Below are 24800 nucleotides of genomic sequence, written 5' to 3'. Positions count from 1 at the left end.
ATGGCTCTGCGCCGTCCTCCCATTTTTCAACCGATACTGTGCCGGTCTCAAAGTTCGGTGGTAGTGAGATATGAAAGGTGATAGATATTAACCAAGACATGCACATTGGTGTTTTGAATTCAAGGAGAGAAGTAGGAAGTCATGAACTCATGCGAGATGGTAGGTTAGGCTTTTTGAAAGAGTGCCCGACTATCTTCCTTGTAATCTTGCTAACTAAGATTGGTGCTCATCGATCATCTGATCAATACACCAAAACCTGTTTTCAAGGGCACCGGTTTGAGCCACAAAAGACTCTTGGGACTCCCGAGGTCGTTTTCGATTTTCCTAAAGCAAGGTGTTACCGATCAATAAGTTGGGGGCGACTCGATATTTTTGCCATCCATCACTGAAGTCACATAACGGAGGTCTACTTTCTAAGTCTCAATTTTCTCGGCTAATCATGGTTCCACAAGCGTTACTTTGCAACCTCGCATATTGCACGACTCCCATTACGCCGGGCAATTTTTCGAAGCACCAGCATAAATAAACAAATGAATTGGCCATTCCATTCCCATCACAACTCCAACCATCAATGCCCTCACCAATATTCTCTGCATCTAGATAGAGGATTACAATCACGACGAGTCAGGGTACACTCCATCGTAGTTCTTTTACGCATCGGTAAAGAAGCTCTTCCCATAAGTGCATGCTTCACCCCATTGCGATCGCAGAATTGTCCATAGCGATGTCTCTCAAAGAGCGATCTAATTCCATCGTTTCCCAGATCCGCGGGTCCATAATCATGTGCTTGGGATATGATGACTGGACTGGGTCTGAGAGAATGCTAATTGAACGGATTGTTGGGAGATTTTCATGTCCGTTGATATAGTTTCCACCGAGACAGACAGACGAGCAAGGAATAAAACATCAACATTAAAGAGAAAGATACTCACAACCCATCCCTATACAAACCCCCTACATATCACACAACAAAACCCATCTCCCAGAACCATGATACGAAAAAGTGACTCAACGCTGCATCACATCATTTCACACATTATATTATCCCTTCCCATCCACCCAGGATGACTATTAAACTTTTCAACCTTCTCAATCATCGGCTTCACTAAACTTTTCTATCCACTTTTCCGCGCACTATCCTCATATCTCCAGATCACAGGCGTATTGACTACGATTTCTCATCCGGGAAGAAACCCCGCCGCGTGGAAATCATCGACGATTTCCGCGTGCCGCGGATAATCTCAAGTTCTTTGGAGAAATAGTATTTTTTATTATTTCGTATACGAAGCCGGCTTTCAATGCTTTGGAGACGAAGGGTTGGTCTTTGCGGTCGTCTAAGATGTAGTGGTTTGCGTGGTGGGAGGTTAGTATTGGGATATAAAAGGTAAGTGTTAGGATGATTGCGTATAAGCTGTTTTCGATGTTCCAGATACAGATATTGAAGATGTGATGATATCGGCTGTCGTCGGTTTGTTAGTACGAAATGTTGAGTTTTTGATTCATGCAACGCGTGTTTTGTGCAGATAAAGTACAGCCTTGGAGGAATATTCGAGGATTGAGAAATCGACGAATCGTGCCTGTGTTTGTTCTCTGGGTTGAGTTACCCAGCCGATACGAGTACCTTTATGTACCTACATGCTGTTTGTACGACTAGAAAGTTCTATGTTCTGCTTCATCCGCGATCACATAGGCGATTATAACACCAAACGACTTTGTCTGCTTGATTTTATTGCTTAGTTTGAATCTTGCATGTTTTAAGTCTGAGTTCATTTACTAGAAAACATAGATCGACTTTCCACCTTTCACTATCTCGGCTTGGAATTCCTCGAGAATTTCAATCGATACGTCAATATCTTAGATACTATACTCGTAGCTAATACACCATTATTCCCCGACCTAATTTTATTACTTAACTGTGTAGCCTTCCCCTTTTCCTTCCTCACTCTTCCTCACTCTCCCAGAATCTCACTCGTTCTCCTCGTTTCCATAACCTACCTACCTACCTAGTAACTGTCTTTCCTCTGCTACAAAACAACAATAAACAGAAACAACAAAATCAAAATGATTACTCCTCTATCCTCATTACACTATGTGAAACTGTATGATCATGTATATCCACTCCTCATAGTATAAAACAGAAACAGACAAAGTAAAGAGAAACGCAAGAGATAAGAGACGGAAGGAAAATGCAATTAGTAGACCCTGCGCAATAGCAGAATTCGAGAAACCTAGGGCTAAATATGTACTCGAGGGAAGGTAGAAAAGGAAAAAGAGAAGTAATGAGAAAGAAATGAGCAAAGAAAGGGTGAGATCAATAACACAGGGTGGGATAGAGTAGACACAATTGTAGTCAGCGAGAGAGAGACACAGAAGAAGAGATGTTATGTATCTAAAGACCGTCAAGTGCTAAATGTACTGATTTACTCAAATCGAATTTAACCTGATATGATTGTTTGTGATAAAACAGATGAAGGATTCAAAGTGACATTATGTCATCTCACATGTCACTTACGTCAAACATGAAGCGCTTCAAGACGCAATATCTGAATATAGTAGCATTCGCACCTATACTACAAGAAATCTCCATCTTCATCCACAACTCATCCCCTTCCCAAAGAAAGTAACAAAACTGGAAAGGGACATTCAATTCGCTTTCCTAATGCATAGCGCAATGTTATGAAGATAATTATGGATTTCTCCTACCCGTTCCTCATCACCGAACGCCCGCTCTTACTCCACCTTCATCTCCTAGACTGCTCATCTGAAACCCATCCCATGAAGAGCATTTCGCGTCCCATTACGTTATGAATATAAATAATCTTACAAAGGCTTTATCCCACCTGGTTCCTGAATGCCAAAAGCGCTCCTTCCAAATGTACAGTCCTGCAAGCGAATTTTTGTGAACTATCCCACCCCTACTATGTTGGAGCGCAGTGGAAGCGGTCTAGTTGCTCGAAGCGGCAACTTCCTGGGGTTTAGTAATGGCAGATGGCGGTGGTATATCTGGGGGTGCCATCATTACTCGCTTTGGGTCTCTATCAGAACAGGGTTCACTTTCTGCAGTTCGTTTCTTCTCCTTTTCCTTTTGGGCCGCCCTTCGTGCCTCTTTATCCTTGCGTTCATTCTCTTTGCGTAACGCTTTGGATTCGAATTCATGCCAGTCGCCTTTGAGTTCTTTCAGTCTATTTCATGGTGTTAGCTAATGATCACCTATAAAAGAAGGTTGTAAGGAAGGATATAACATACTCGATAGCCTGTCTTGCAGTTGGCTCTTCCGTCGTGAAATATGGATGCTCAAGAACATCAGAAGCAGAAGGTCGCTTGGCAGGGTCATATTGAAACATAGCATCTAGAAGTTCAAACGCGGCTGGTGTAACGCGTTCCTTGTATTTTTCTGCAAAGACATTGGATCGTTTAGCAGAAGGTCTAAGAAGTTCGAACCATGCCATGTCTACTAAGCCAGGCCAATCATTTCTATTTGGCGTTCCGAGCACAGCATAAATTTTCTCGAGTTGACTGATTTCCCCACCGTCTCCGGGGAAGATTGCGTGGCGAGTGAAAATTTCAACCAAGACACAGGCTGCGCTCCAAATGTCCACTGCAGGACCATATTGTGTCTCTCCAAGGAGAAGTTCTGGTGAACGATACCAGATGGTGATCACACGATTGGTATAGTCCAGCTGTCTTCGCTTTGCATAAAATCGAGCCAGCCCAAAATCTGCTAATTTCAGTTGCCCTTCATCACTAACAAGGATATTTGCTGCTTTAATATCCCGATGTAAAACACCTCGTCGATGGAGGTAATCAAGACCCTCGAAAAGCTGCTTAGCAAGGTGCTTTTTGTGAGCTGCGTCTAACTTGAAGGATGGGTGGTTGAGCAAGCCCGTAAGATCGTGTGATAGATACTCGAAAACCATAAAGCAATCGTTCTTCTCCACCATTACCTCTTGTAAGGTGACGATGTTTGGGTGGTTCAAAGATTGTAGCAATTTGATTTCTCGAACAGCAGTCACAGGAAACCCGTCGCGTTCTCCTTCCATGCGTATCTTCTTCAGAGCGACCAACTTCTTGGTGTAGACGTGGATAGCTTTGAACACTTTACCGTAAGTTCCAGATCCTACCACAGATTCGTTACCAGGTTTTCGATAGTACACAGAATCTGATGCCTTGTATTCGGGTAATAACTGTGGCTTTGGCTTCAAACGTTGCATAATCTTCTTGACCTTACGCGTAACAGGAGGCGGTGGTTCGCGGAATGCGTGTTGTGCTCTGGCAGATGCTGGCTCTGTAGGAATATTCCGTGCCGCTGCAGGGCCACGAGGGCTATTTTGCATATCTCGCTTGATTGGTACAGCATTGAGCTTTTGAGAAATCTCTGGCTTCGGAGTAGTTGCCGCTTTAGCTGGACCTTTGAAAGCAAAACTAAACTTTGAGGAGTTCTGTTGACTTTGAGGCCCTGTTGGCGGTGGTCGACTAGGAGGGGGCATTTGTTCATCATTCTGTTTGCTAGTATCCTCAGCCTGAAGGTCTTTTGAGGGTCTAAATAAGTCTTCGCTTTCGTCCACCTGATTCTGCATTGGAATTGGACCCGAATCAAATGAATTCTGCTGTGGGAACTGTTGTTGCGGTGACATTTGCTGAGGTGTAACATTACCAGAATTGGTGAACTGGGCGCGACTGGCGCCGGAGGGACCAGAAGGAGGATTCCATTGAGGATTGAACTGGTTGCCACGACTACCTCGGGGGTTGAAATTGTTCGCTCTAAAATTCCGTTGGTTGCCTCTGAAGTTATTGTTCATTGGCCCCGTGGGAGGCCCTTGATGAGAAGGAGATTGGGCTTGATTGCCATACATTTGGCCTTGTGGGCCAGTAGGAGTAGCATATTCCGGTTGTTGCTGGTAATTTTGTTGAAATTGCCTGCATGTCTCGTCAGATTGGAAAATTATTAGTCCTAACATGATAAAACTTACGAGGAGGGCGAAAACTGTTGTTGCTGTGAGCCATTCCAATTTCCCCGGCCAGAAGAATAGGGTGATTGTGCCTGAGGTGAACCATGATATGAATTTGGGGTCATTTGATGTTGTGGAGATTGTGAAAATTGCCGTGGATCAGCTTGAGGCCCTTGAGGAACTTGGTTGAATTGTGGTTTTAAAGGAAATGCAGCCTGCATTTGTTGGTTTGGATTGTACCCTTGCTGATTACCATAGAATCCTCTGCTAGCCATCTTATCCGATTTGACCTCGATACTATTCGCTCCCGAAGCTGCCGATGTAGGTCGACCTCGAGATTTATTACTAGGGCGATATTCGTCTCGTGAAGGTCGTCCTTTTTCTCGCTTTGGGGACCGTCTCCGATTTCCCTTTGGCCCTTTCGGTGCACGAGGAGATTGACGACGACCACGGTTTTTATGTTCGTATTTATCTGCCTCTGGTGATCGACGGCTCGAGTATGGGGAAGGGTCTCGCTTCCTTTCCTTATTTTCAGATAGATTTGGTGCTGGGTTTCCTCCGTCCTTTTGTTCTTGCTCGACAGTTTTGTTGGGGGATTGATTACGGTTCGTCGGTGGATCGTCGTAGTCTAAGGCTGATGAAGGACGAGACTTTTCAAATTTATCGCGGTTTTGGCCAGGAGATCGCCCACGCTTATCGGTTTTTCCAAAATCTCTACGATTTCTTGGGTTTCCTTCCTCGCGTTGATTGTTTCTGTTTGGTTCCGATTGTCGATGTCGATGTTGTGATGTAGACCGGTTTCGTCGCTTCCTATCTCGCCGGGGCCCTTTCGTAGCTCCGTTGTGCCGTACTGGACTGCGAGAATTCCTTCGGATTTTTTTTTGTTGGCTGCGACTCGGAGATGGGCTGCGACTCTTTCTTCGTTTTAATTGTTGAGGAGAATGGACTGTATTTCCTTTTACTATTTCTGAGCCTCGCGTTTCTAATAGTAGTTCCCTGCCTTGATTGCGCTTCAATACGTCTTCTTGTATATCTTTTGATGGCCGCGGAGACGATGGCCTTCTGCGGCCTGGACTACGATCTGGCTTTTCAACTTCTTGTGTTGGCCTGGACCTATCAGTACTGCGATCTCTGGTATTGGGTGTCCTGTCGGCGTCCGGCCGACGTGACGTGGGAGACCTTGATCTTCTCGACCGTCTTTCAATAACTCCTCGGTCGACTCTACCTCTATCTCTGCGATCGTCACCGGGGCTCCAGCTGTCTTTCATCTCGAGCGCGATCGCATCTCGAGCAGGAGGGTGTTCTTTTGGTTGTGGAGTTGAAGGCATAATTGAGGGAATGTCGATGATTTTGCTAAAGTGGCGCGCTTCTTTAGGCTTAGCGAGAATTGAGTCGATGGATTGGCATCAAACCATACAATGCGACACAAAAGACTTTGAGAGAGGAGAGTTGAGTTGAATTGAATAGTGAAATGATTTCCCATGAAAATAATGATGAGAATCTTGAAACAATTGAGAAGTATAAGACGATGAGGAAATAAAAAATTGGGAGGGATTTTGGTGTTACATTACCTAGATATCTGATTGTATGACTTGCCTATTTGTTGTGGTAGTGGTGGTGGTGATTGCTAAGTGCTGAATCGAGTCGAGTCTGATAATGTGTTCCTAACCCACACCGTATCATCGGAACTCCATAATCCGTAGAGGTGCAAAATAACCACTTTCGTAGCAAGAACACTGCACACTCGTTGTTCTGTAGAGTTGAAAGATTTGAAAGAATCGTCCGATTCCGACACCGAGTGAGCAGAGCAGATTACCGAGCTTTGTGTCCTTCCTTCCGAGTTCCATGCATCGGTATCCAAACCGCGTTTACAATTTCGAAGTCACGTAATGTATGCATAGTTCTATCTACAATCCGTTTGATACGCAAATATAACAAGGGAAAGGAAAGGAAATTATCGTCAATATGGCGATGCCAATATAGAGCCTGCCTCTGCTAGAGCTGCACAAGGCTCAAGGGAATCTAACCCTCGAATATTTCCCAGCAATGTATGCAGACCACGTCCTTCGTGTGATGAGGAGCTAACCCTCTCGAACCCTTTCTGCAAAGACAAACAGCCCAGTAGTCGAATGGTAGACGGTAATCTGGGAGCGCTCCGCTGTTGTTTGATTGTGGTGTTCTTGGGTTCTTGTATTATTCTGCAGGTTCGTTCTAGTAATGAATGTGAATGATGATAGCATCTATCAAAAGTGACTGGTACCCCAAGTATCTTCATAGAGTCATGGATTGATGTCGCTGTTGGGACAGCAGTCAAAGGTTAGAGCTTTGCGAGAGAACTCAGTTTGTGGGCAAGAATAACGAGTGCTTCAAATCACCCAGAAACAACCGCCATGTCAAATGTCCAATACGTGCAGACCAATTCTTGTTTGAATCAAATAGATCCAACCGACATAGGACCAGAAGAAGACCTAATCATAATCCAGGGAGGCATTTAACGTAAGACATGTGCCAACTTCAGCCTTGTAAAAATAACAACCACTATTTGACATCTTGCAGATATCAAAAGTGCTGGTGTCGGGATCTGCGTGTAGAGAATTCGTTCAAGCATATCAAGGACTCATTAGGTATGGCATATTCACAATTAATCCTGTCGTCTGCCCATGCCGATAAATATCAGCCACTTCCATCAATCCGCAGGTTCAACTGTTAGTGAGGGGAGAAAGCAACCTTCAGCCTTCCATGCTAACCGGATGAACAATAACTGAAGCCATCACATAGAAAACTTTCGTCGCTATTTTGAGAGAAGGATCGGCATACGCAGGGGCATGTAGGTAGATGATAGATACTGGGTGCCGCGGTATACAAAATCCACATACCACCATAGATGTTGCTTATTGTCGATTCCAAGATGGTTCGTGAGCTGTGACTAATATTGTCAATGGTATAAGTTGCATTTAGAGTTCAGCTGGTTGGCGTGAACGGGGATATATCGAAGGATTTAGGGGGGCAATCGTCTCGAAATGTGCCTATTGTGATGTCGATACGGTGGCATGTGCGATCGTTGAGAAGCGGCGAAATCTTGAAGAAAGACTGTACCGTTACCTTGCATAACCTTAATAAATCTTTTTCACTTCTCCTAGAACTCGTCGTCTTGCAGCATGTCATCGCGAATGACAATATATGAATGAAGCTTGTAGTCTTTTCAGCAAAATGGTAAGGATATGTTGATTGTTCAAAGTTTACTCGTTTGAGAGCAAGGCTTCCAGGCTCTACTCGTTCGGTCCTTGGTTACATAATCTGGTTGATGCTCAAATATTCGCGGTCGTGCTAACGTATTCGACAGAAATGCAATGCCTATGCGGCTTCTCACCTCAAAAGTCCAGCAACTCCATCTGCAACTTCTGGCTGCAAATTCTGATCTTTCATTGTTGAACAATCAAGATTGATAGCATACAGCAACGAAGTTGAGTCGTAAATGTGTAACGAAAAGTTCTATTCTTACTCGGGTAAGGACGGAAGCAGACCATATGTGAATGTGAGTGTGAGATGCCATCTACATACCTAGATCGGAATTTGAATCTCTGTCTCGTTATCAAGCATTAAACTGCTGAAATTGAACGGGATCAATAAGATAGACAAGGTCGATTCCTCCTTATTATCTGCTGCAGAAATCTGACTGCTTTCAAAGCGGGCTCGAGTGAGCTACAACAACTTAGAAATGGGCTATGCCTGCTTCAACCTCCTCTTGCACAACTTTCATCGGTAAATGAGTGGCTGGTAACATATTGGAGGCGGCTATGCATAAACTACACTGATCGTTACCCCAAGCCTGATCTATCTCCCCATTTACCATTACTATCCCTAGTCGCAATTTCAGCTCACTTCAGTTACTATGAAATTTGACATGAATTCCTTCCGTTCTAAGAGCGGCTAATACTTCTATATCTATTGTTGCATCACTCCGAAACTTACTATACAGTTTGGAAGTACTTGCTGGAGTGTCGAGCGTGCTCTCGGTTGTTGGTTTTGCCATCCAGCTTGCAGATGTTATCAAGAAAGCCTGTGCACTCTGGGAATCTCTCCAAGAAGCCCCTCATAAAGTTCAAATGATATGCAAAGATTTACGTGCTTTATCAAGCGTTCTTGATGATATACGGTTGTGGGGAACCAGTTTGTGCATCATACTAACTCGATGACTGAGGCTCTGAGGCTTTGCTCTGAAGTTCTTGAATCTCTCAACTATCTAAGTCAAGAAATCGTATTCCCAAATACAGACACCACCGGGTTGATCAAGAGATGGCGCGCTATGAAGGAAGTTATAAAGATAGAGAAATTACAGAGGTTACAGTCGAGATTGAACAGCGCGAAACTGACCTTGGTCCTGGCTTGCCAAAATTCTTCTCGGTCAGTACTTCCTCGATTGCGTGTTTGAAAGCTCCTGACATATCTAGACTTCTGTCCATACAAACTTGTAAATCTCAACAGTAGCTCATGAGTATGTTGGATGGAATTAAGCTCGGTCTGCATGAATTGGCCCCGAAAATCGTTGAAACCACATCAAGAGATCCGCCAGACAGCAACGTAAACTTCGATGCACTAAAAGTGGAAGCTTGAACTCTTGCATGCAACATCAAGATTCCTGTCATGAGGCTCGGCTTTGAGAGAGCTATGGATTTAGCATTTTCTACATTGTCAAACCCCACTGAGAGAAGCCTACGGAGAAAGTCTGTCTTTCTGGACAATGTAGAACGCAGCCTTTCAACAATTAACACACCTTTTGGAACCATTAATATCTACATCACTACTTTATCGTTCGCAGACGACACTTATATGTCGCGCACAAATTTGACCATGCATCCCTCTCGTATGCTACAACTATGTGGTGTCAGCCTGGGTGTCAGAATTGCTCTTTCGAAGTCGGGTAAAACCTTCAAACCCGAATTGAAAGCATACAGAGCTATTGCAGACGATTCGACAATCTTCAGACTCTGTAGAGGTGGACGCACAGATGCCATTCGATATCTCTTCGATGAAGGTCTCGCTTCTCCACGTGATACTGATTCATATGGTAGAACACCTTTGATGGTACGTCTTTCTTACCTCCATGCTTGAATACAATTTTACCACGGATTATTAGGGCTGGCCGATCATCTACATAGACTTTGCTAACGGCGCAACTCCCTCCTGTATTATTTACGAAACAGCTTCGGGCGGCTTATCGTATTTCATGCTAATGTATTCTTCTAGTTCGCAGCATCTACTGGGCAATTATCAACATGTAAATTTCTCGTCAATGAAGGAGCTGATGTAGAGCTCCGAGACATACAAAACGAGTCAATCGAATTTATTTTCTTGTGTTGTCATTGAGAGTTTGGGGCGATCATACGTCTGACATCTAATCATAGTGATCTTGGGTCATATGCATGTGGAACGTGGACTTACGGTTATGGAAAGGGCAGAGTCCCCTTCGGCTTCTCACACAGTGAAAATCGGGTCCAGGTGCCTTGCGATATTCGTATCGAAGTGCTCCGAATGTTTCTCGAACGGTTCGTAGTCAGCGAGGATCCGTCTTCTTCTAGATTCATAGGATTGTGTCGGCTCACAACCAGCACGCGTTTAGTAGCCAGTCCTCGGCGCCTAACCCGCCGAAAGCTTCTTTATTGGACTACTTCGATTGCTTCTAGATCGGTTGAATCTCACTTCCCATTTAAGCGACTATTTTCGATTTGCGTTAACTTTTACAATGAAGCTCGAGGACTTGGATATGATTGATCATCTCTTCCGTTCTTGTCCTCATGATATAACAGAAGATTGGGTCGCGCCATCTATAGGGCTATATCTCGTAAGGAAAATCGGAGAATCTGATAAGATATATTTTATTCATTGCATGATGAGTTACAATATGGATGTTCATAGCTTCTTAGCAGAACTGTCTTCTACCACCCCTCAGCATCCCAAAGCAGAGCAACAGGGTATAAATTGTTAACGACACTTCTTTTACACATATTAGTAACATTCTTCTGGTTCAAGGCCGCTTTGAAACATTTAGGCATAGATATAGCTAAATTTGTTTGCAATGAAATACAACAGAGCCCCACCGCCACCGCTGACTGGATTACCCAAAGTCTTCGCGCTACTTTCAATTTGGATTATATATCTAAGAATACCTTACCGTATTTCACATATCTGCACAATTGCTAATGCCCTTTGTACAGCTACGGCAGAGAATTGTCTTGGGGGATTCTATTGGACAAATTGCAACTCAAAAGCGACTTATCCAGCGGCCTCGAAGACATACTGCGGGAACGAGAGGAAGATCTTATTAGGTTTCAGAGTATTGAAGGGCGCACTTGTTCATGTTATGGTGAGCTTGGAATGTCTTATGCTACTGAGAATGAGCGGATTATCGCTCGCTGTGACTTATACTACGATCCCCTCCGCCGAGCGGCAACAGAACGCGAAGCAGAGGTAGAGGATTCAATTTTTCTTTTATCTATTTAATGGTATCATCTTGATGACGGAAGGACTGTTTACCATGGCTGGCGTACTAGTTACCACCAAGCACTGGGATACACGAATTGCGCGTGGAGTTTGGACAGACCGAGTTATTGAAATGTGCAATTGGGGTCTATCTTTCTTTAAACACGTCTCGACCATGTTACTATCTGTAGACCTGTCTAGTGAATTCTCACTTCATTTATCTCTTCCTGTTTGTTCTCCTTTCTCCTTTTTACCTCTACTCGTCTCTCCCTTACCACATCCACCATGTCCACACAATCCTCACTCTTCTTAAGTGCACAGAATTCCTTTCGCAGATATCACATCCAGATCCTATTAATTGAGAAACAAAATGAATCGAATAAACAAAAGATCTATCTCCCTCTCCCCTCCAGATATTCCAGCAATCATTATCCAACATACCCAAATGTGACTCCCAGTGGAGACTCTTCCAAGATGGTGTGAGCTTTTCTCTATTTAAACCAACTGCATCTTATTCCCTGGTAATTTCTCTCAGTCAATGGCTTCACAGAGATTTAAGAATCACAAGACTGTAAAGAAGTTCAATTCCCAATGATCAGCAAGTAAGTAAATTGAAGCTATCAAAATCCTTCCCATCTAACATCACGAAGAACCTCAATAGCAGTAAGATCAGCAAGTACGTAAACCAACAGAACACTTCTCAATTTTCAAGATTTAATAACAAATTCATTCTCCAATTCTTCAATTCTTCAATCTCAGAATCTATTATTCCATTATTCAATCTACATCTATATAAATCACTCCCATAATTCCAAGATGCAAATTGCTAATTATAATTTCGATTCTTGTCATGTTCCATCAGTCTGTCCGTACGTACTACGTACTACGTACACTCACTCATATACATACCAAAGAGAATCAATCATAAAGCTCGAATCTCGAGTATCAAACCGAATATCATATCCAAACCCCCTATACTCATCCAAATCCAATACAATCCAACCCATTCCATCATTCTATTTATACATCTCCAAGATCGTTCATCTATTTATCCATCCAAATACAAATCATCCACACAGCCACAGCCACATCCACAACCATCCCGCATCCATCCCTTTACACTCCCGCACTCCCGCCCCCTCGGTACAAACTTCCAACCTTCTATCAAATATCTCAATAAATCTACAGTAAGGTAGGTTACCGTAATCTAAATTCTAGGCCACTACCGGAACACATGTTGAATTCTATTGCTATCTCTATCTCTATCTTTTATTCAGCAATGACATCTTCCTCCCTCCTAGTACCCAGTACCCTCCTAGTATGGTATGGTATCCTCAGCACGCACCTCTACCAAGTATCTCAACTAATTACCAAGTGGATAAACAACAATACGTTAATGAACCAATCAACTCATATTTATTTTCTCTTTCGTATTGTAGTGCAGAGCTCGTATCTCCATCTCCATCTTCATCTCCATATCTCTCGTACTAATTTCTAAGCCAGTTATTTAGACAATTACTCAATCACCTAGACAATCACCTAGACAATCACCTAATCACCTAATCACCTAACAAATTACTACATTACCAGAAAATCACAAAACACCCCCCCCCAAAACAAAATATAGAGTAAATAAATACTTTATAAACAGTTATAGAAATCTCCAAGTCCCAAGTCCCAAATCCCGAATCCCATATCCCAAACTCCAAACTCCAAACTCCAAACTCCGAATAAACGAACTAACCAACCAACCAACCAACCAACCAACCAGCCAAGAAGCATCAATCACATCACATCGGAGCCTCGAAGAAGCGGGGTGAAATACAATCAAGGAATCAAGTACTCAATCCAAGTACTCAATCCAAGAACTCAATCCAAGAACTCAGTTTCTCAAAAAGAATGATTCATAGGTACTCACATCACAGCTTCCTTCCAGGTTTCTCCCGGTACCTTCTCGTTTCACTCCATCTCATCTCATCTCATCTCGTGATTCTTATCCTATCCCACTTTTCGCGTTTGGAAGTACCTACCTACCTACCTACCTAGTATGTTGGAACTGGTGGGGTAACTAGGTAAGGTTATGTTACAGAGGTCGAGTTTTGACTTTGTTGTTTCACTTTATTTGATTTGAGTTGAGTTGATTCCATTTGATTGATTTCATTTGATTCGAATTCCACACATACAAAAAGCATAGGCTGACACGGAAACATCATATGATCAAAAGAAGGGATTTTTGAAGTTAAATTGTATCCCAATCCAAGAGATGAATAGATAGAATAGAAGTAACATCACCCCCTCAACCACCATCTAAAAAAACCTAACTTTGAAAGTCGTGAGTGACAGGTATATGAAGAAAAAATCTATAAAAGCGCGAGTGAAGGAATCGAAACGAAACGAATCAAAAACAAGCTTCCAAAGATCATAAGAATGTTTCCAAAAATCAAAAAAGGGTTTCCCAAAAATATAAAAAAGGGTAATCCCACGCCAATACACCACCACCCAATCCCTAAGCCGTCCGTCCCACCTGTCCAATCAGGAGGTCCGTGCCGTCTCGTCCTGTCCGGTCCGTGTATCCTTTTATATATCCTCATGATAGAACCATCATAAATTTCGTATGCCACATCGCAGCACGCTTTGCGGCGCTGACGTACATTGTTTCTTTTCTTTTCGTGTGTATTTATGTAAATGTCTGTAAATGTATGTAATGTGTTGGTGTGTGAGACCGGTTGGTATATACATCTTCTTGCAACTTCTCCATAACCAAAACAAAGAAAGAACTTTACGTTGAAGAATCTAAGCAGATCCCCCACCAGTGACGAATTCTTTGCCGACCTTGGCTCTGGCTTCACGCTTGGTGGTGGCGAGGTTACCGATGAGGCAGACGAGTTCGTCGGAATCGGTAGCTTGGGTTTGGACGTCGTCGGGAAGGTTGTAAGCATTGTCGCAAGGGAAGGATTGGCAGCCAGAGAGAGGAGTACCGGTGTTCAAGGGGAACATCTCCTTGACACCATTGACATCATCTGGGTTGACGATAGCAGAGACATCGAAGTAAGTCATGCCTCCCCAAGAATCGAAGCAGACTTCGCCAAGCATACCAGAAGTGTTGTCGGCGCCATCAGAGACAGAGTACCAGTTGCCAATCCAGCCGGTAGGGAAGGTTTGGTTGGCAGTAGAGTCGCCTGAAACGGTAAGGGAAGCGATTTCAGCACAGCCAGAGGTAGGAGTGAAGACCAAGGTACGAGTGGTGCTGTCTTGGTTGACGAAGTGCACGCTGCCGGCAGAAACGATGGTAGCGAGAGCTGCGGAAACAGCAAGGATGGAAGTAGCGAATTGCATCTTGAGTGATGTGTTTGTGTAAGCTTTTAAGTTGGTAAGGATTGGTCGGGGTAAAGTAAGACTGGGCTTTACTTCAAGTTGGTCAATTTAAACTGGTTGCTTCTTTGGGCAATGAGAGTTTTGGATCGAATATATGAATCGAGATTGTCAAAGTCGTCAAGACTGAAAAGTTCTGGTGTCGTAGAGACAAGTTTTGCTGTTGAGCTGACTGTAGAAGCTGTGAAGTGACTGAAAAGTCAAGTGCGATCTCAGATCGAAACGTTTGAGTAACTTAAAGGAATGAGTGAACTCTTGTTGACAACGTCGTGGATGAGGAAAAGAAAGAAACACAAGTGGAGGTACAGCGGATTATATACACAGACAACTGAGTGTGAATTCAGGGGACACGACTAAGGTTCCATGATTCAACCCCAAAAACGCCAGCGCGGACATGTACGCTTTAGCTCAGGCTTGCTCAGCCCAAGCTACGGCAATTGTGGAGTCATGTCAGCCAGAAGTAGTTCAATTGGAACCGAATAAACAAAATGCATCCAGAACGTTTGCTTCTTCTCAGGGTGCATACTCCGTACACTGTCCACATTCCGCTATTGGAGGGCGGCCACGCCAGACACAATTCGTAAACACGCCACCAAACCCTATGAGGAAGCTACTGGCATCTGAGACTCGGGAGAACTAGACTTGGCGGGATTGAGAATTTTCCTTTGGTGGGAAGAATGGAGTCAATGGATTGATGCGACTACGCTTTGATTGGATCGTTGACTTTTGTTCCTGAATCTGAACGGCAGCCGATGCGTAGGGCATGCGTAGCGGAAACTCGAAAGTTTATTCGGTGGTTGTCTCTATGTGGAGAATGTCTTTGTAATCCAAGCAGCCAATGAACTTTATGATATTTGTTTCCATGATTCATATCTGTAATAGCAACTCTTGATGCCAGTGTTTTCCTCTTCAACGAAAATGATATGATGGGGAAGGTATTCTAGACCCCAATTTCTTGGAACTTGAGTCATTTGTCAAACTATCCGTGTTTGTGCTTGGAAAATTGATTCCGTGAAGGGGTTTTCCTGCAGTGGCCAGTCATGATATGAATGGCTGATGCAAATATCGATATATTACTTCGTGGAGTCGTTACCTCGCAATCAGAGATTTCAGCATATCGAAGCATTTGACCAAGGAGATGTCGTAATACCATGGCAATGGGTAAATCACGGAATCGAGATTGTTCAAAAATCACGGAGTCGTTGAAAACTTGGAGTGGGTAAACACTGTCACACGAACAATAAACTAATGTCCCAATTGTTCTCGACCTTTGTAACCTTGTAGCTTTGAAAGTCTGTCTGGACAACATCATTACAAGGTCTGCCTATATCGTGCAAAAGGGGGGGCAATTCAATAGCGGGGACGATATTCACCTGATATCATCTAGGATGGCAGCGGAAGTGTGCGGTTAGCAAGGATGAGCCGTATAGAAAAGTCTGTTCACTGTTTCAATTATTATGGATGACTTGGAGTAGATTGGCGGATGAGAAGAGCTGCTGCAACTTACATATGTGTTACAGCAGTGCCTGCACAGTGCACATGTCGTGTAAAATGCAGAATTTTAGTCACCTTCATGTGAGTTGCAAGTTTTTGACATCCTGTACTCCAATTATTAATTGCATCGAATAATCATATAAATCCCGCAAGAACTCTTTACACATTGCGCCATAGAACAGCAATCCCTATGGAAGAAATACATGTGAGTATCCATAAGGGTTCGCTTGCCCTTGCAGTAGTCCCAGGAACCCGCAAGGAATCGGACGCCCATGCATTTAGGCCTGCATTTAGGGCCTGCACCAGGGGCTGAGAAAAAAATTCAAAAACCGAGAAATCTCTTTTGTCTAATTGACCATCCAACTTCTCGAGTGACCGACTGCCACGAATCTATTGTGTGACCTGTAAAACTCAATTCCATATTATCCATAAGGCATGAGGATTATTCAATAAATTCCCACGTTTATTGATTTAAATCCCACGCATCACTCGATCATTACGTCGATCACAACATACGCACCTCTTTGCTTACCTGAATCCCCTGACTTCATTTGATACAATACCAACCCTACATAGTACTTCTCTCACAAGCGTACAGTACTGAGTAGACAGAGTAGAGTAAAGAAAAGAGTAACCCCCAATTCATGCTCTATATCTCAGAAACAGTCCGTATGGCAACCTCAGAAATCCGAAATAATAAACAGCCATGGAGAGATCAACAACTAAACTATTCTCAAAGTCTCAAACCAGAGCACCGGCGTAATAGCGGGGCTCGACATGTGGTAGATTAAGCGATGAAACCATGAACTGTCTATCATAATTTCCAATTGCTGAGTAAGGTTTTCCACAGAAACAACCACTCGGATTGAGTTACAGTAGGATCCCCGGGGAAAGTAGCGATTCATGATCTAGATTTTGCCATGCTGCCTTGCTGGAGTCTGGTTGTGTTCTTGAACGGAGGTTCTTGCCGTACCTTTGGGTTAAATGTGAAGGAATACACCGCTTTTGGGCATCCGGTTTTTTCTTTTTGCAAACTCGCATGTGAAGGAGATAAGTTTGATAACTTTGGTTGGTGACAGATTGAAGCATATGGGTAATGGCCGGATATGATTCGCTTACCTGTGTGACCTCAGGTGGCTAAATCACGGAGACGTGGATGTAGACATGCTTCATTTCGTTCATGTGAATATACGAGTCTAATACGGACTGAGGAACTGATTTGGGAACTCGGTGAACGACTCTATCCCAGACCTATCGGAGTCTCGTACAGATATTCTGGATTCATTTCTCCTTCATCGACTGCCATAGAATCTAGATGAAAAGATGTGCAAAGATCTTCTCGCCCTCACGCCCCAGTATACGTCACATAATGCGGACCTGAGTGAAGAAAAAAATCCCACAACGAGAAAAGTGTGAGACGGATTTATGTTTGACCTAGAAGCTTGTCGGCGAGCTTATTAACCAGATGGAAGGTTCCGAGTGAGCTTCCATGACAATGGGACTACCACGAATTAAGAAGGATGAAAACTCTAAGGAGCAAACTTTTCAAAGTCTCTCCTTTACCCTGTTAATGAGTAAATATGGAGACATTTGTGCTGATAATTTATGTTAAGCCGACGAGGTGCATAAATCTAGCACTGCAAGTCGGGATCGACAATCACAAACACCGTTCTTGAATATACAGGCCGTGCTGAGGGTTCATTGCTGCGCCCACAAAGAGTCTGGACTCTGGGCTCTGGATTGTTGAGAATTCAATACAATACCGGTAGTTGTAGGCTTACAGCATTGGAAATGTAATCAGAATGGTCATCATATAGGCCTGGAAAGACTTGAAGAAGTACCTAATGGTGTGTTTGAGAGATTCAAAATGCTTTAGAGCCTGCGAGAAAATCATCGTGCCGAGGTTTTGACAGGAAGTTTGTGTGCAGCGTAAAGGTGATGGTTTCTCCATACTGTGCTCAATCACATGGCTGTGTGAGGGATTGCAATTTGTATGGTGGTATGGCTCAAATCTGTGATAATATTAGACATTAACATAGGTTGTGTGACTGCATGTGAAGTTTAGAACGTGGACGAATGCCGTCCTCGTGTGAACGCGTAATGTAGGGCCAACGGCGTTGTACTGAACGTATTAGAAGGGCTCGAAGTCTTTGAAAGAGGAAGCTTTAGATTTGGGAGGAAACGCGTAATACGGAACCATTCTACGGCTCGAAATTTTCGAGATGTCGAGGCTGGATCATGGGTATCATGGATGGTAGTTCGTATACCGGAGTCGGCAGCGAAGGTGTTACCTTTTCAACCTCCCGCCTCGTACTTGAAGACATTCGAAGACATGTGAAGACAAAAGTATGGAATTTTTTCTAAATCGACAAGACAACCATTGGACTGATAGTTTTTTCCATTTTCCAAAGATGGGACCACAGTAGATGATTGTATCCGCTGTTCGCTGACGGCTCGCCACATATGTTCTTGTATAGCATGATCGTGTCGTATTCCTACTTACCACCGACCAACATTTACTGTAGGCTGATTATCAAGCCAAGATCTTACCAGAATAGGTGATGTGGGCCGTTCCCGATGAACAACGATAGTTTATTGGTTTCCTAGGAGCGAATCGACTTAGCATCAATCCCGATGGCGGATATTCTTGGACCAATGTTGAATGTCGTCCGAGAGCAACTCTGGGCTTTTTGCACTCGCTGTTGTCATTCGTTCTGATCTTCATGTTATCATTGTTAAGTGACTTATGTCGGACCGAAAATCAATCAGTATGGAAGTGTCCACCAAAATATACACACTTGACGTCAGAATCAAAATCTTGCGGTGGTTCGGCTCGATCCATGTAAAGAGTGTGATCTAGGTTCGGGTACTTGGAAAGATCTTCACTCTTTCTATAAGGTTGAGCCGAGTGTGTGGTCTGGAAGCAGTGAGAGGTGTCGTTGAAATCCCTTCAATACTCTAATTAAACGCTTTACTGAATGTTTAGGAGGAAGTTTTGCTCTTCAAGCTTCTCCAGCCCTACGTGAACTTCCGACCTTGTGCTCCCCATGTCACCAAACCCACTTCATGTCTCCATCTTTATGGCGAATGCATCTATCGATAACATTGCATTAGCAAGCCAACGACAACGATGACATACTGTGTTGACACTTCTTCTTGCATGATGCTTGACGCTTGACAGGAAAAGATTAGTAGATTAGTATGTTGAACTCAGCAATTGCCTAATTCGTTAGGATTAATGGTACTTCACTATCTCCTCGTATTCTCACATCCACGATTTCTTAGTAGGTAACGTGCTTGGCAAATGAATGATTGTGGAGGTCACACAGGCTCCACATGGATGAAGAAAAGACGATCACTCAATCACTTATTAGCTAGATTCACACATTGAAAACATGTAATATATTTGGTTTCCTCACTACAATGTCAATGTATAATGTAATGAAAATAAGAAATAACATGTACCATATAGGTAATCTATGAGAGCTTGGTATTTTTCATCAAAGAAATGATGGTCTGAATTGATATCGGATATTGAAAAGAGTGTATGTAGGTATATTTTTGGCGTCCCGGGGTTTCCGTTCTGCTGGAGACAATAGCTTATCGGAGTGCTGATTCCAGCAAACGGGCACCACACCACACCACAACACGAGATAGAGACAAGCTTTCCCGCTAATTGTTACCGGGGGAGGATAACGATCTAACAAGATTTTCATCTTCTCTCATTCCAGCAACCAGTTGTTCAAGTTCCCCATTATCCTAGAAGCACCCATCATCCTCTTATCGTACTTGTAAGTTGTAACTTGTGCTTAAGCATACATTTGGTCTTTTCGCATTGATGGCTATTACCTAACCTACCCAGGGCACTTGGAATATTGGGACCTGAAGTCTAAGAAGAAGGGAAAAGGGCGCGACCTAAGAACAAACCCAATCAAGTCATGGCCGAGAAAGTCCAACCACCTTTCAACGTGTAAACGTGTAAAGGCCCGCGTCAAGCTCACGCTATTGCCATCAAAACATTGTCCATCATATCAGTAGCGATGACGGTCGCAAGTAGTCAGGAACATGTGAAGCTATTGAGTAGACATCATCGCAGCGATTGGCCAGGCGATGATGGAAAGCACGAGAAACGCTCAGGTACTACGCTGTCAACGAATGAAAAGGGTGCAACTTTCGGGATAACTCCTAAAGTAAGAATTGGGACGTAGAAGTCGTTCCATCCTCTAACCAGATAATCATAGGCGTAAAGTATCAAGTAGCTGAGTAAACGACTTTCTTTTCTCCAAATGCTTGGGAGTTGGAAGTTTCTCGTGTTGGACTGAACCTTCGGATCAAAATAGATTTCCTATCGATCAGGCTCACCAATGACGCAGATCGGGGCGTGTGAGTGGATGAGCAAGTGCGGGAAAATTAACTTTGGAAGTCGGGGGAAAAGTGGAAAGAACATCCAACGCAGAGTAGTGGGCGAGCAAAAAGTCGAATGAGACATGGTGCGGAATCCGGAAGAACGATTTCAGTCTTTCTTTTTACTGGTGTCATTTTTTTTATACCATCCCGGCCATCATCATAATCATATCATCGTATCAACCCATTCCATCGTATTCCGCACTTGGAGTCTTTTCTTTTCTTGTCTTGGACGACATCGAATGAACGATAATCAAAGCTACTCGTTATCTAGTTGGAGTAGTCGGCAGTCCACTGATATCCGATTGGAGCGTATGTACGACGTTTCCACACAACTCACTGTCCTAAGAATCCAAAGTATTTTGATTTTCATCCCTATGTTCCTTTCCATTTTCACCCTCATCATTCTCATTCATGATCCAAGTACAGCCACTTGTAGATGCATTACCAAGCCAGTAGGTGCATGCAGCATGTGCAGTAGTCACTTCTTCATCTGTGGAGGATCGAAGCTCGTAAAGATTAGATCCAAAGTTAAAAGTGGAAGGTTAAAACTTATTCCCAAGTGGTGAGTAGTGAGTAATGAGTAGTGGGTAGTGAGTAGTGAGTAGTGAGTAGTGAGTGGTCGAGTCAAAGGTCTGAAGCTTGAAGATTGATACCTTGATACCCGGATAGCACAACATAGCAGTATGTAGTATCACACGGCAAATGCTTCCATTGGATGATTCTTGAAAGGTGACGGTGGGACTTTGCCAAAGACTCTGAACATGGCGCAAATACGGAAAACTGCAGTAGGCAAAGGAAAGCGAGGCGAGGGAGACGGTCGTTCTTTCCCCATTCACACATTCACACATTCACACATTCATAGTACTTGCCTACTACCTACACTACTTCACGCCTCCATACTAGGTAGGTAACTTTTCACTCCTACCGACCTTCCTACCTACCGATTTAGTCCCAGACTTCACCTTTGACATAATACTGTCCCGAGTGACTAAATGTTGGAGTGAAGTGAAAAAAAAAAAAAAAAAAAAAAAGATGGAAAGAAGAAATAAAAAGAAAATAACACTAACGCATGCATGCAACTCGTACCTGCCTACCTAGTACTTGCATAGATGTTCACCAACTACTTAATGAACTCTACATCCCATCTTCATCTTCCTTTTTTTCTCTTCCCTCAAGTCACACATCAACAATAACCACACTCGTTCAGGTTTTGTTACATCAATCTCATCTTTCAACCTCCCCCTCCCCCTCCATCAACATAATATCTTAATATCATCCCACTTTCGTTATTGTAATCAATACAATTACAGTCGTTGAGGAGAAAACAAGAAATCATGAAGACGTTTCAATCGATTCTCACAGCCTTTGGGCTTCTTGCCGTGGTCAACGGTCAAAAGTACACCAACGATACCCATATCGCGTATACGGTTAGTCTCCTCTGATGCTTCATTGATATCAGTTGATATTCCCTGCCCCACCAGATGGCATGTGCTGACACCCCTTCTCTTCCAGACTATCACTACTGATATCTATACAACCGTCTGCCCATACCCCACTACTTTCTCCATGGGAACGAAGACTTATACCGCAACCGCTTCTACTACCCTGACTATCACTGACTGGTACGTTCCTTTGACCCATCAAGTTGAGAAAGCCTTGATCAAAATACTGACGTAATAATCTAGCCCTTGCACATATTCCACCACCATTGACAAGACGGTTCCAACTGTTCCAGCTTCCTCGTCAACCAAACCAAGTAGCTCTGCTCCATCTGTTCCAGCTTCATCGAGTGTTACCAGCAGCGCTTCCTCGGTTGCCATCAGCCATCCAACTGTTCCTCTTAGTACTGGGCCAACCACAAAGCCTGTCAAGCCAACAGAGACCGAGCACACAACATGGACCACTTACACCACAGACATTCTTACAACCGTTTGCCCTACTCCAACTACATTAACTTTTGGAACCAAGACATACACTGTCACTGATTCAACTACTTTGACCATTACCGACTGCCCTTGCACCGTTAGCAAGCCACACCCATCAAGCACCTCGGTGTCAACCAAACCATCCTCCAGCGAGAGCAGTGTCAAAACCAGTGCTACACCAAAGACCACCGTCATTGTTCCTCCTCATGGCAATGTGACATCTTCTACTTATTCAGCGCCACCAAAGACTACTGTCGTTGTTCCTCCTCATGGAAACTACACATTCTCCACTTCTTCAAGCTCACCAAAGACTACACCAGTCGTCTGGACTACCACAGTTGTCAGCAGCTACACCACTTATTGCCCATCTCCCACCACCGTTGCCATTGGTAACTTTACTTACACCGTCTCATCAGCCACAACATTGACTGTCACAAAGTGGTACGTGCTGTTCTTCTCATTTGATGTATTTCAGCCCTACTAACTCTATCTTAATAGCCCTTGCACAGTCAGTTACACCTCAAGTGTTCCAACTGCCAAGCCAAACACTAGTACCACTGTATCTTACTTGACTACATATGTGCCCAGACCAACGACACTCACTATCAGCTCGATTCCTCACACGATTACTGCTCCAGGAAACGTCACTGTCCCAGTTGTTTCTGCTTCTGTGGGAACACCCGTGTATTTTATATCAGTTCCTTCTGTCAAGCCAACTCCAAGCACTATTACCGTGTCTTACTTGACTACATACTGCCCTGCGCCAACTACAATCATTGTCAGCTCAGTCCCTCATACAATCACTGCCCCAGGAACGGTCACCATTCCAGTTGTTTCAGTTTCTGTTGGAACTCCGGTTCACGAGACACCAGTTCCTTCCGTCAAGCCAACTCCAAGCACTATTACCGTGTCTTACTTGACTACATACTGCCCTGCGCCAACTACAATCATTGTCAGCTCAGTCCCTCATACAATCACTGCCCCAGGAACGGTCACCATTCCAGTTGTTTCAGTTTCTGTTGGAACTCCGGTTCACGAGACACCAGTTCCTTCCGTCAAGCCAACTCCAAGCACTATTACCGTGTCTTACTTGACTACATACTGCCCTGCGCCAACTACAATCATTGTCAGCTCAGTCCCTCATACAATCACTGCTCCAGGAACGGTCACCATTCCAGTTATCACTGTTTCCGTTGGCACTCCAATTCATGAGACATCAGTTACCAGCGTTCCAGTTGCTACTGTGCCAGTCTATGAGACTCCGGTTGCCAGCGTTCCTGTTCACGAAACACCAGTTGCTAGTGTACCTGTCCATGAGACTCCAGTTGCCAGTGTTCCAGTTGCCACTGTCCCAGTTCATGAGACCCCGGTCGCTAGCGTTCCAGTTCACGAAACACCAGTTGCTAGTGTTCCGGTTGCTAGCGTTCCAGTCCAAGAGACTCCAGCTGCCAGCGTTCCAATTGCCAGCGTTCCAGTCCAAGAGACTCCAGTCGCCAGTGTTCCAGTTGCCACTGTCCCAGTTCACGAGACTCCAGTCGCTAGCGTTCCAATTGCCAGCGTTCCAGTCCAAGAGACTCCAGTCGCCAGCGTTCCAGTTGCCACTGTCCCAGTTCACGAGACTCCAGTCGCTAGCGTTCCAATTGCCAGCGTTCCAGTCCAAGAGACTCCAGCTGCCAGCGTTCCAGTGGCTAGCGTTCCAGTTGCAACTCCCTCCCAAGCTACCACCTTAGCCTCCACACCTGCTGCTGTCGGCACTGCTACCGCAACCAGTCCAGCTGAATTCACTGGTGCTGCCATGAAGATTGATGCTAGTTTCGGTGCTATTGTTGTTGTTGGTATCGCAGCCTTCTTGTTGTAGGCTTCATGATCATGACCATTTCTTATCTCGGGGAAAATTTTAATGATAACGAGATCACTAGTATCTAGATAGGGCATCTAGAAGGGGGGCGGAGGAGTAAAGGACACAATCATTTTCACGGGTATGGCTAACACGCTTCCCATTTCCCTTTTTCTTTTCTTTAGCTATCGGCGGATCAGATCTTTTTGGAACTCAAAACAAAGTTGCTCATATTGCTCATGTCACGTCCTCGATAATACAAAATTCAATTCTCATGTACATATACTATAGTTGTTCAAATACAATGAATCTTTACTTCATACAAAGAAATAATAC

The 24800-nt window shown here is 43.9% G+C and overlaps 5 protein-coding genes across 5 annotated transcripts; 3 read left to right on the top strand and 2 right to left on the bottom strand.

Moving 5' to 3' along the window:
- Positions 1-2535: 2535 nt before the first annotated feature.
- EAF01_000843 (uncharacterized protein) lies at positions 2536-8204 on the bottom strand. Its single transcript, XM_038909093.1, has 4 exons — positions 7826-8204; positions 4971-7603; positions 3247-4917; positions 2536-3182 (listed from the first exon to the last, which is right to left on the bottom strand). The coding sequence occupies exons 2-4, from the start codon at positions 6275-6277 to the stop codon at positions 2945-2947; spliced, it is 3216 nt and encodes a 1071-aa protein (XP_038775999.1). The 5' UTR covers positions 6278-7603; positions 7826-8204; the 3' UTR covers positions 2536-2944.
- A 1575-nt stretch (positions 8205-9779) lies between these two features.
- On the top strand, positions 9780-11450 carry EAF01_000842 (uncharacterized protein; the record flags this gene model as incomplete). The annotated part of the gene is made up of 4 exons (XM_038909092.1): positions 9780-10034; positions 10197-10282; positions 10355-10495; positions 11165-11450. The coding sequence occupies 4 exons, from the start codon at positions 9780-9782 to the stop codon at positions 11448-11450; spliced, it is 768 nt and encodes a 255-aa protein (XP_038775998.1).
- A 2772-nt stretch (positions 11451-14222) lies between these two features.
- On the bottom strand, positions 14223-14765 carry EAF01_000841 (uncharacterized protein; the record flags this gene model as incomplete). Its single annotated transcript, XM_038909091.1, has 1 exon — positions 14223-14765. The coding sequence occupies one exon, from the start codon at positions 14763-14765 to the stop codon at positions 14223-14225; it is 543 nt and encodes a 180-aa protein (XP_038775997.1).
- Positions 14766-19806: 5041 nt separating this feature from the next.
- Positions 19807-21364, top strand: EAF01_000840 (uncharacterized protein). The gene is made up of 3 exons (XM_038909090.1): positions 19807-20086; positions 20158-20485; positions 20537-21364. The coding sequence occupies exon 3, from the start codon at positions 20783-20785 to the stop codon at positions 21266-21268; it is 486 nt and encodes a 161-aa protein (XP_038775996.1). The 5' UTR covers positions 19807-20086; positions 20158-20485; positions 20537-20782; the 3' UTR covers positions 21269-21364.
- Positions 21365-22036: 672 nt separating this feature from the next.
- EAF01_000839 (uncharacterized protein) lies at positions 22037-24485 on the top strand (the record flags this gene model as incomplete). The annotated part of the gene is made up of 4 exons (XM_038909089.1): positions 22037-22129; positions 22215-22324; positions 22388-23068; positions 23126-24485. 4 exons carry the CDS (start codon positions 22037-22039, stop codon positions 24483-24485), a joined length of 2244 nt encoding a protein of 747 aa, XP_038775995.1.
- Positions 24486-24800: the final 315 nt, after the last annotated feature.

The sequence above is a fragment of the Botrytis porri genome, assembly GCF_014898465.1.
Source record: "Botrytis porri strain MUCL 3234 chromosome Unknown BPOR_001, whole genome shotgun sequence".
In the NCBI taxonomy this organism is placed as follows: Eukaryota; Fungi; Ascomycota; class Leotiomycetes; order Helotiales; family Sclerotiniaceae; genus Botrytis; species Botrytis porri.
The sequence above is the reverse complement of the archived record's forward strand: the minus strand, read 5'-3'. Positions and strand labels throughout refer to the sequence as shown.

Excerpts from the sequence above, each read along its gene's own strand:
- EAF01_000840 (XM_038909090.1), top strand. The coding sequence starts at position 20,783 with ATGGTGCGGAATCCGGAAGAACGATTTCAGTCTTTCTTTTTACTGGTG.
- EAF01_000843 (XM_038909093.1), bottom strand. The coding sequence starts at position 6,277 with ATGCCTTCAACTCCACAACCAAAAGAACACCCTCCTGCTCGAGATGCG. Across the intron at positions 4,918-4,970 it reads CAACAGTTTTCGCCCTCCTC|GCAATTTCAACAAAATTACC; the intron begins GTAAGTTTTATC and ends CGAGACATGCAG. Across the intron at positions 3,183-3,246 it reads ACTGCAAGACAGGCTATCGA|ACTGAAAGAACTCAAAGGCG; the intron begins GTATGTTATATC and ends ACCATGAAATAG.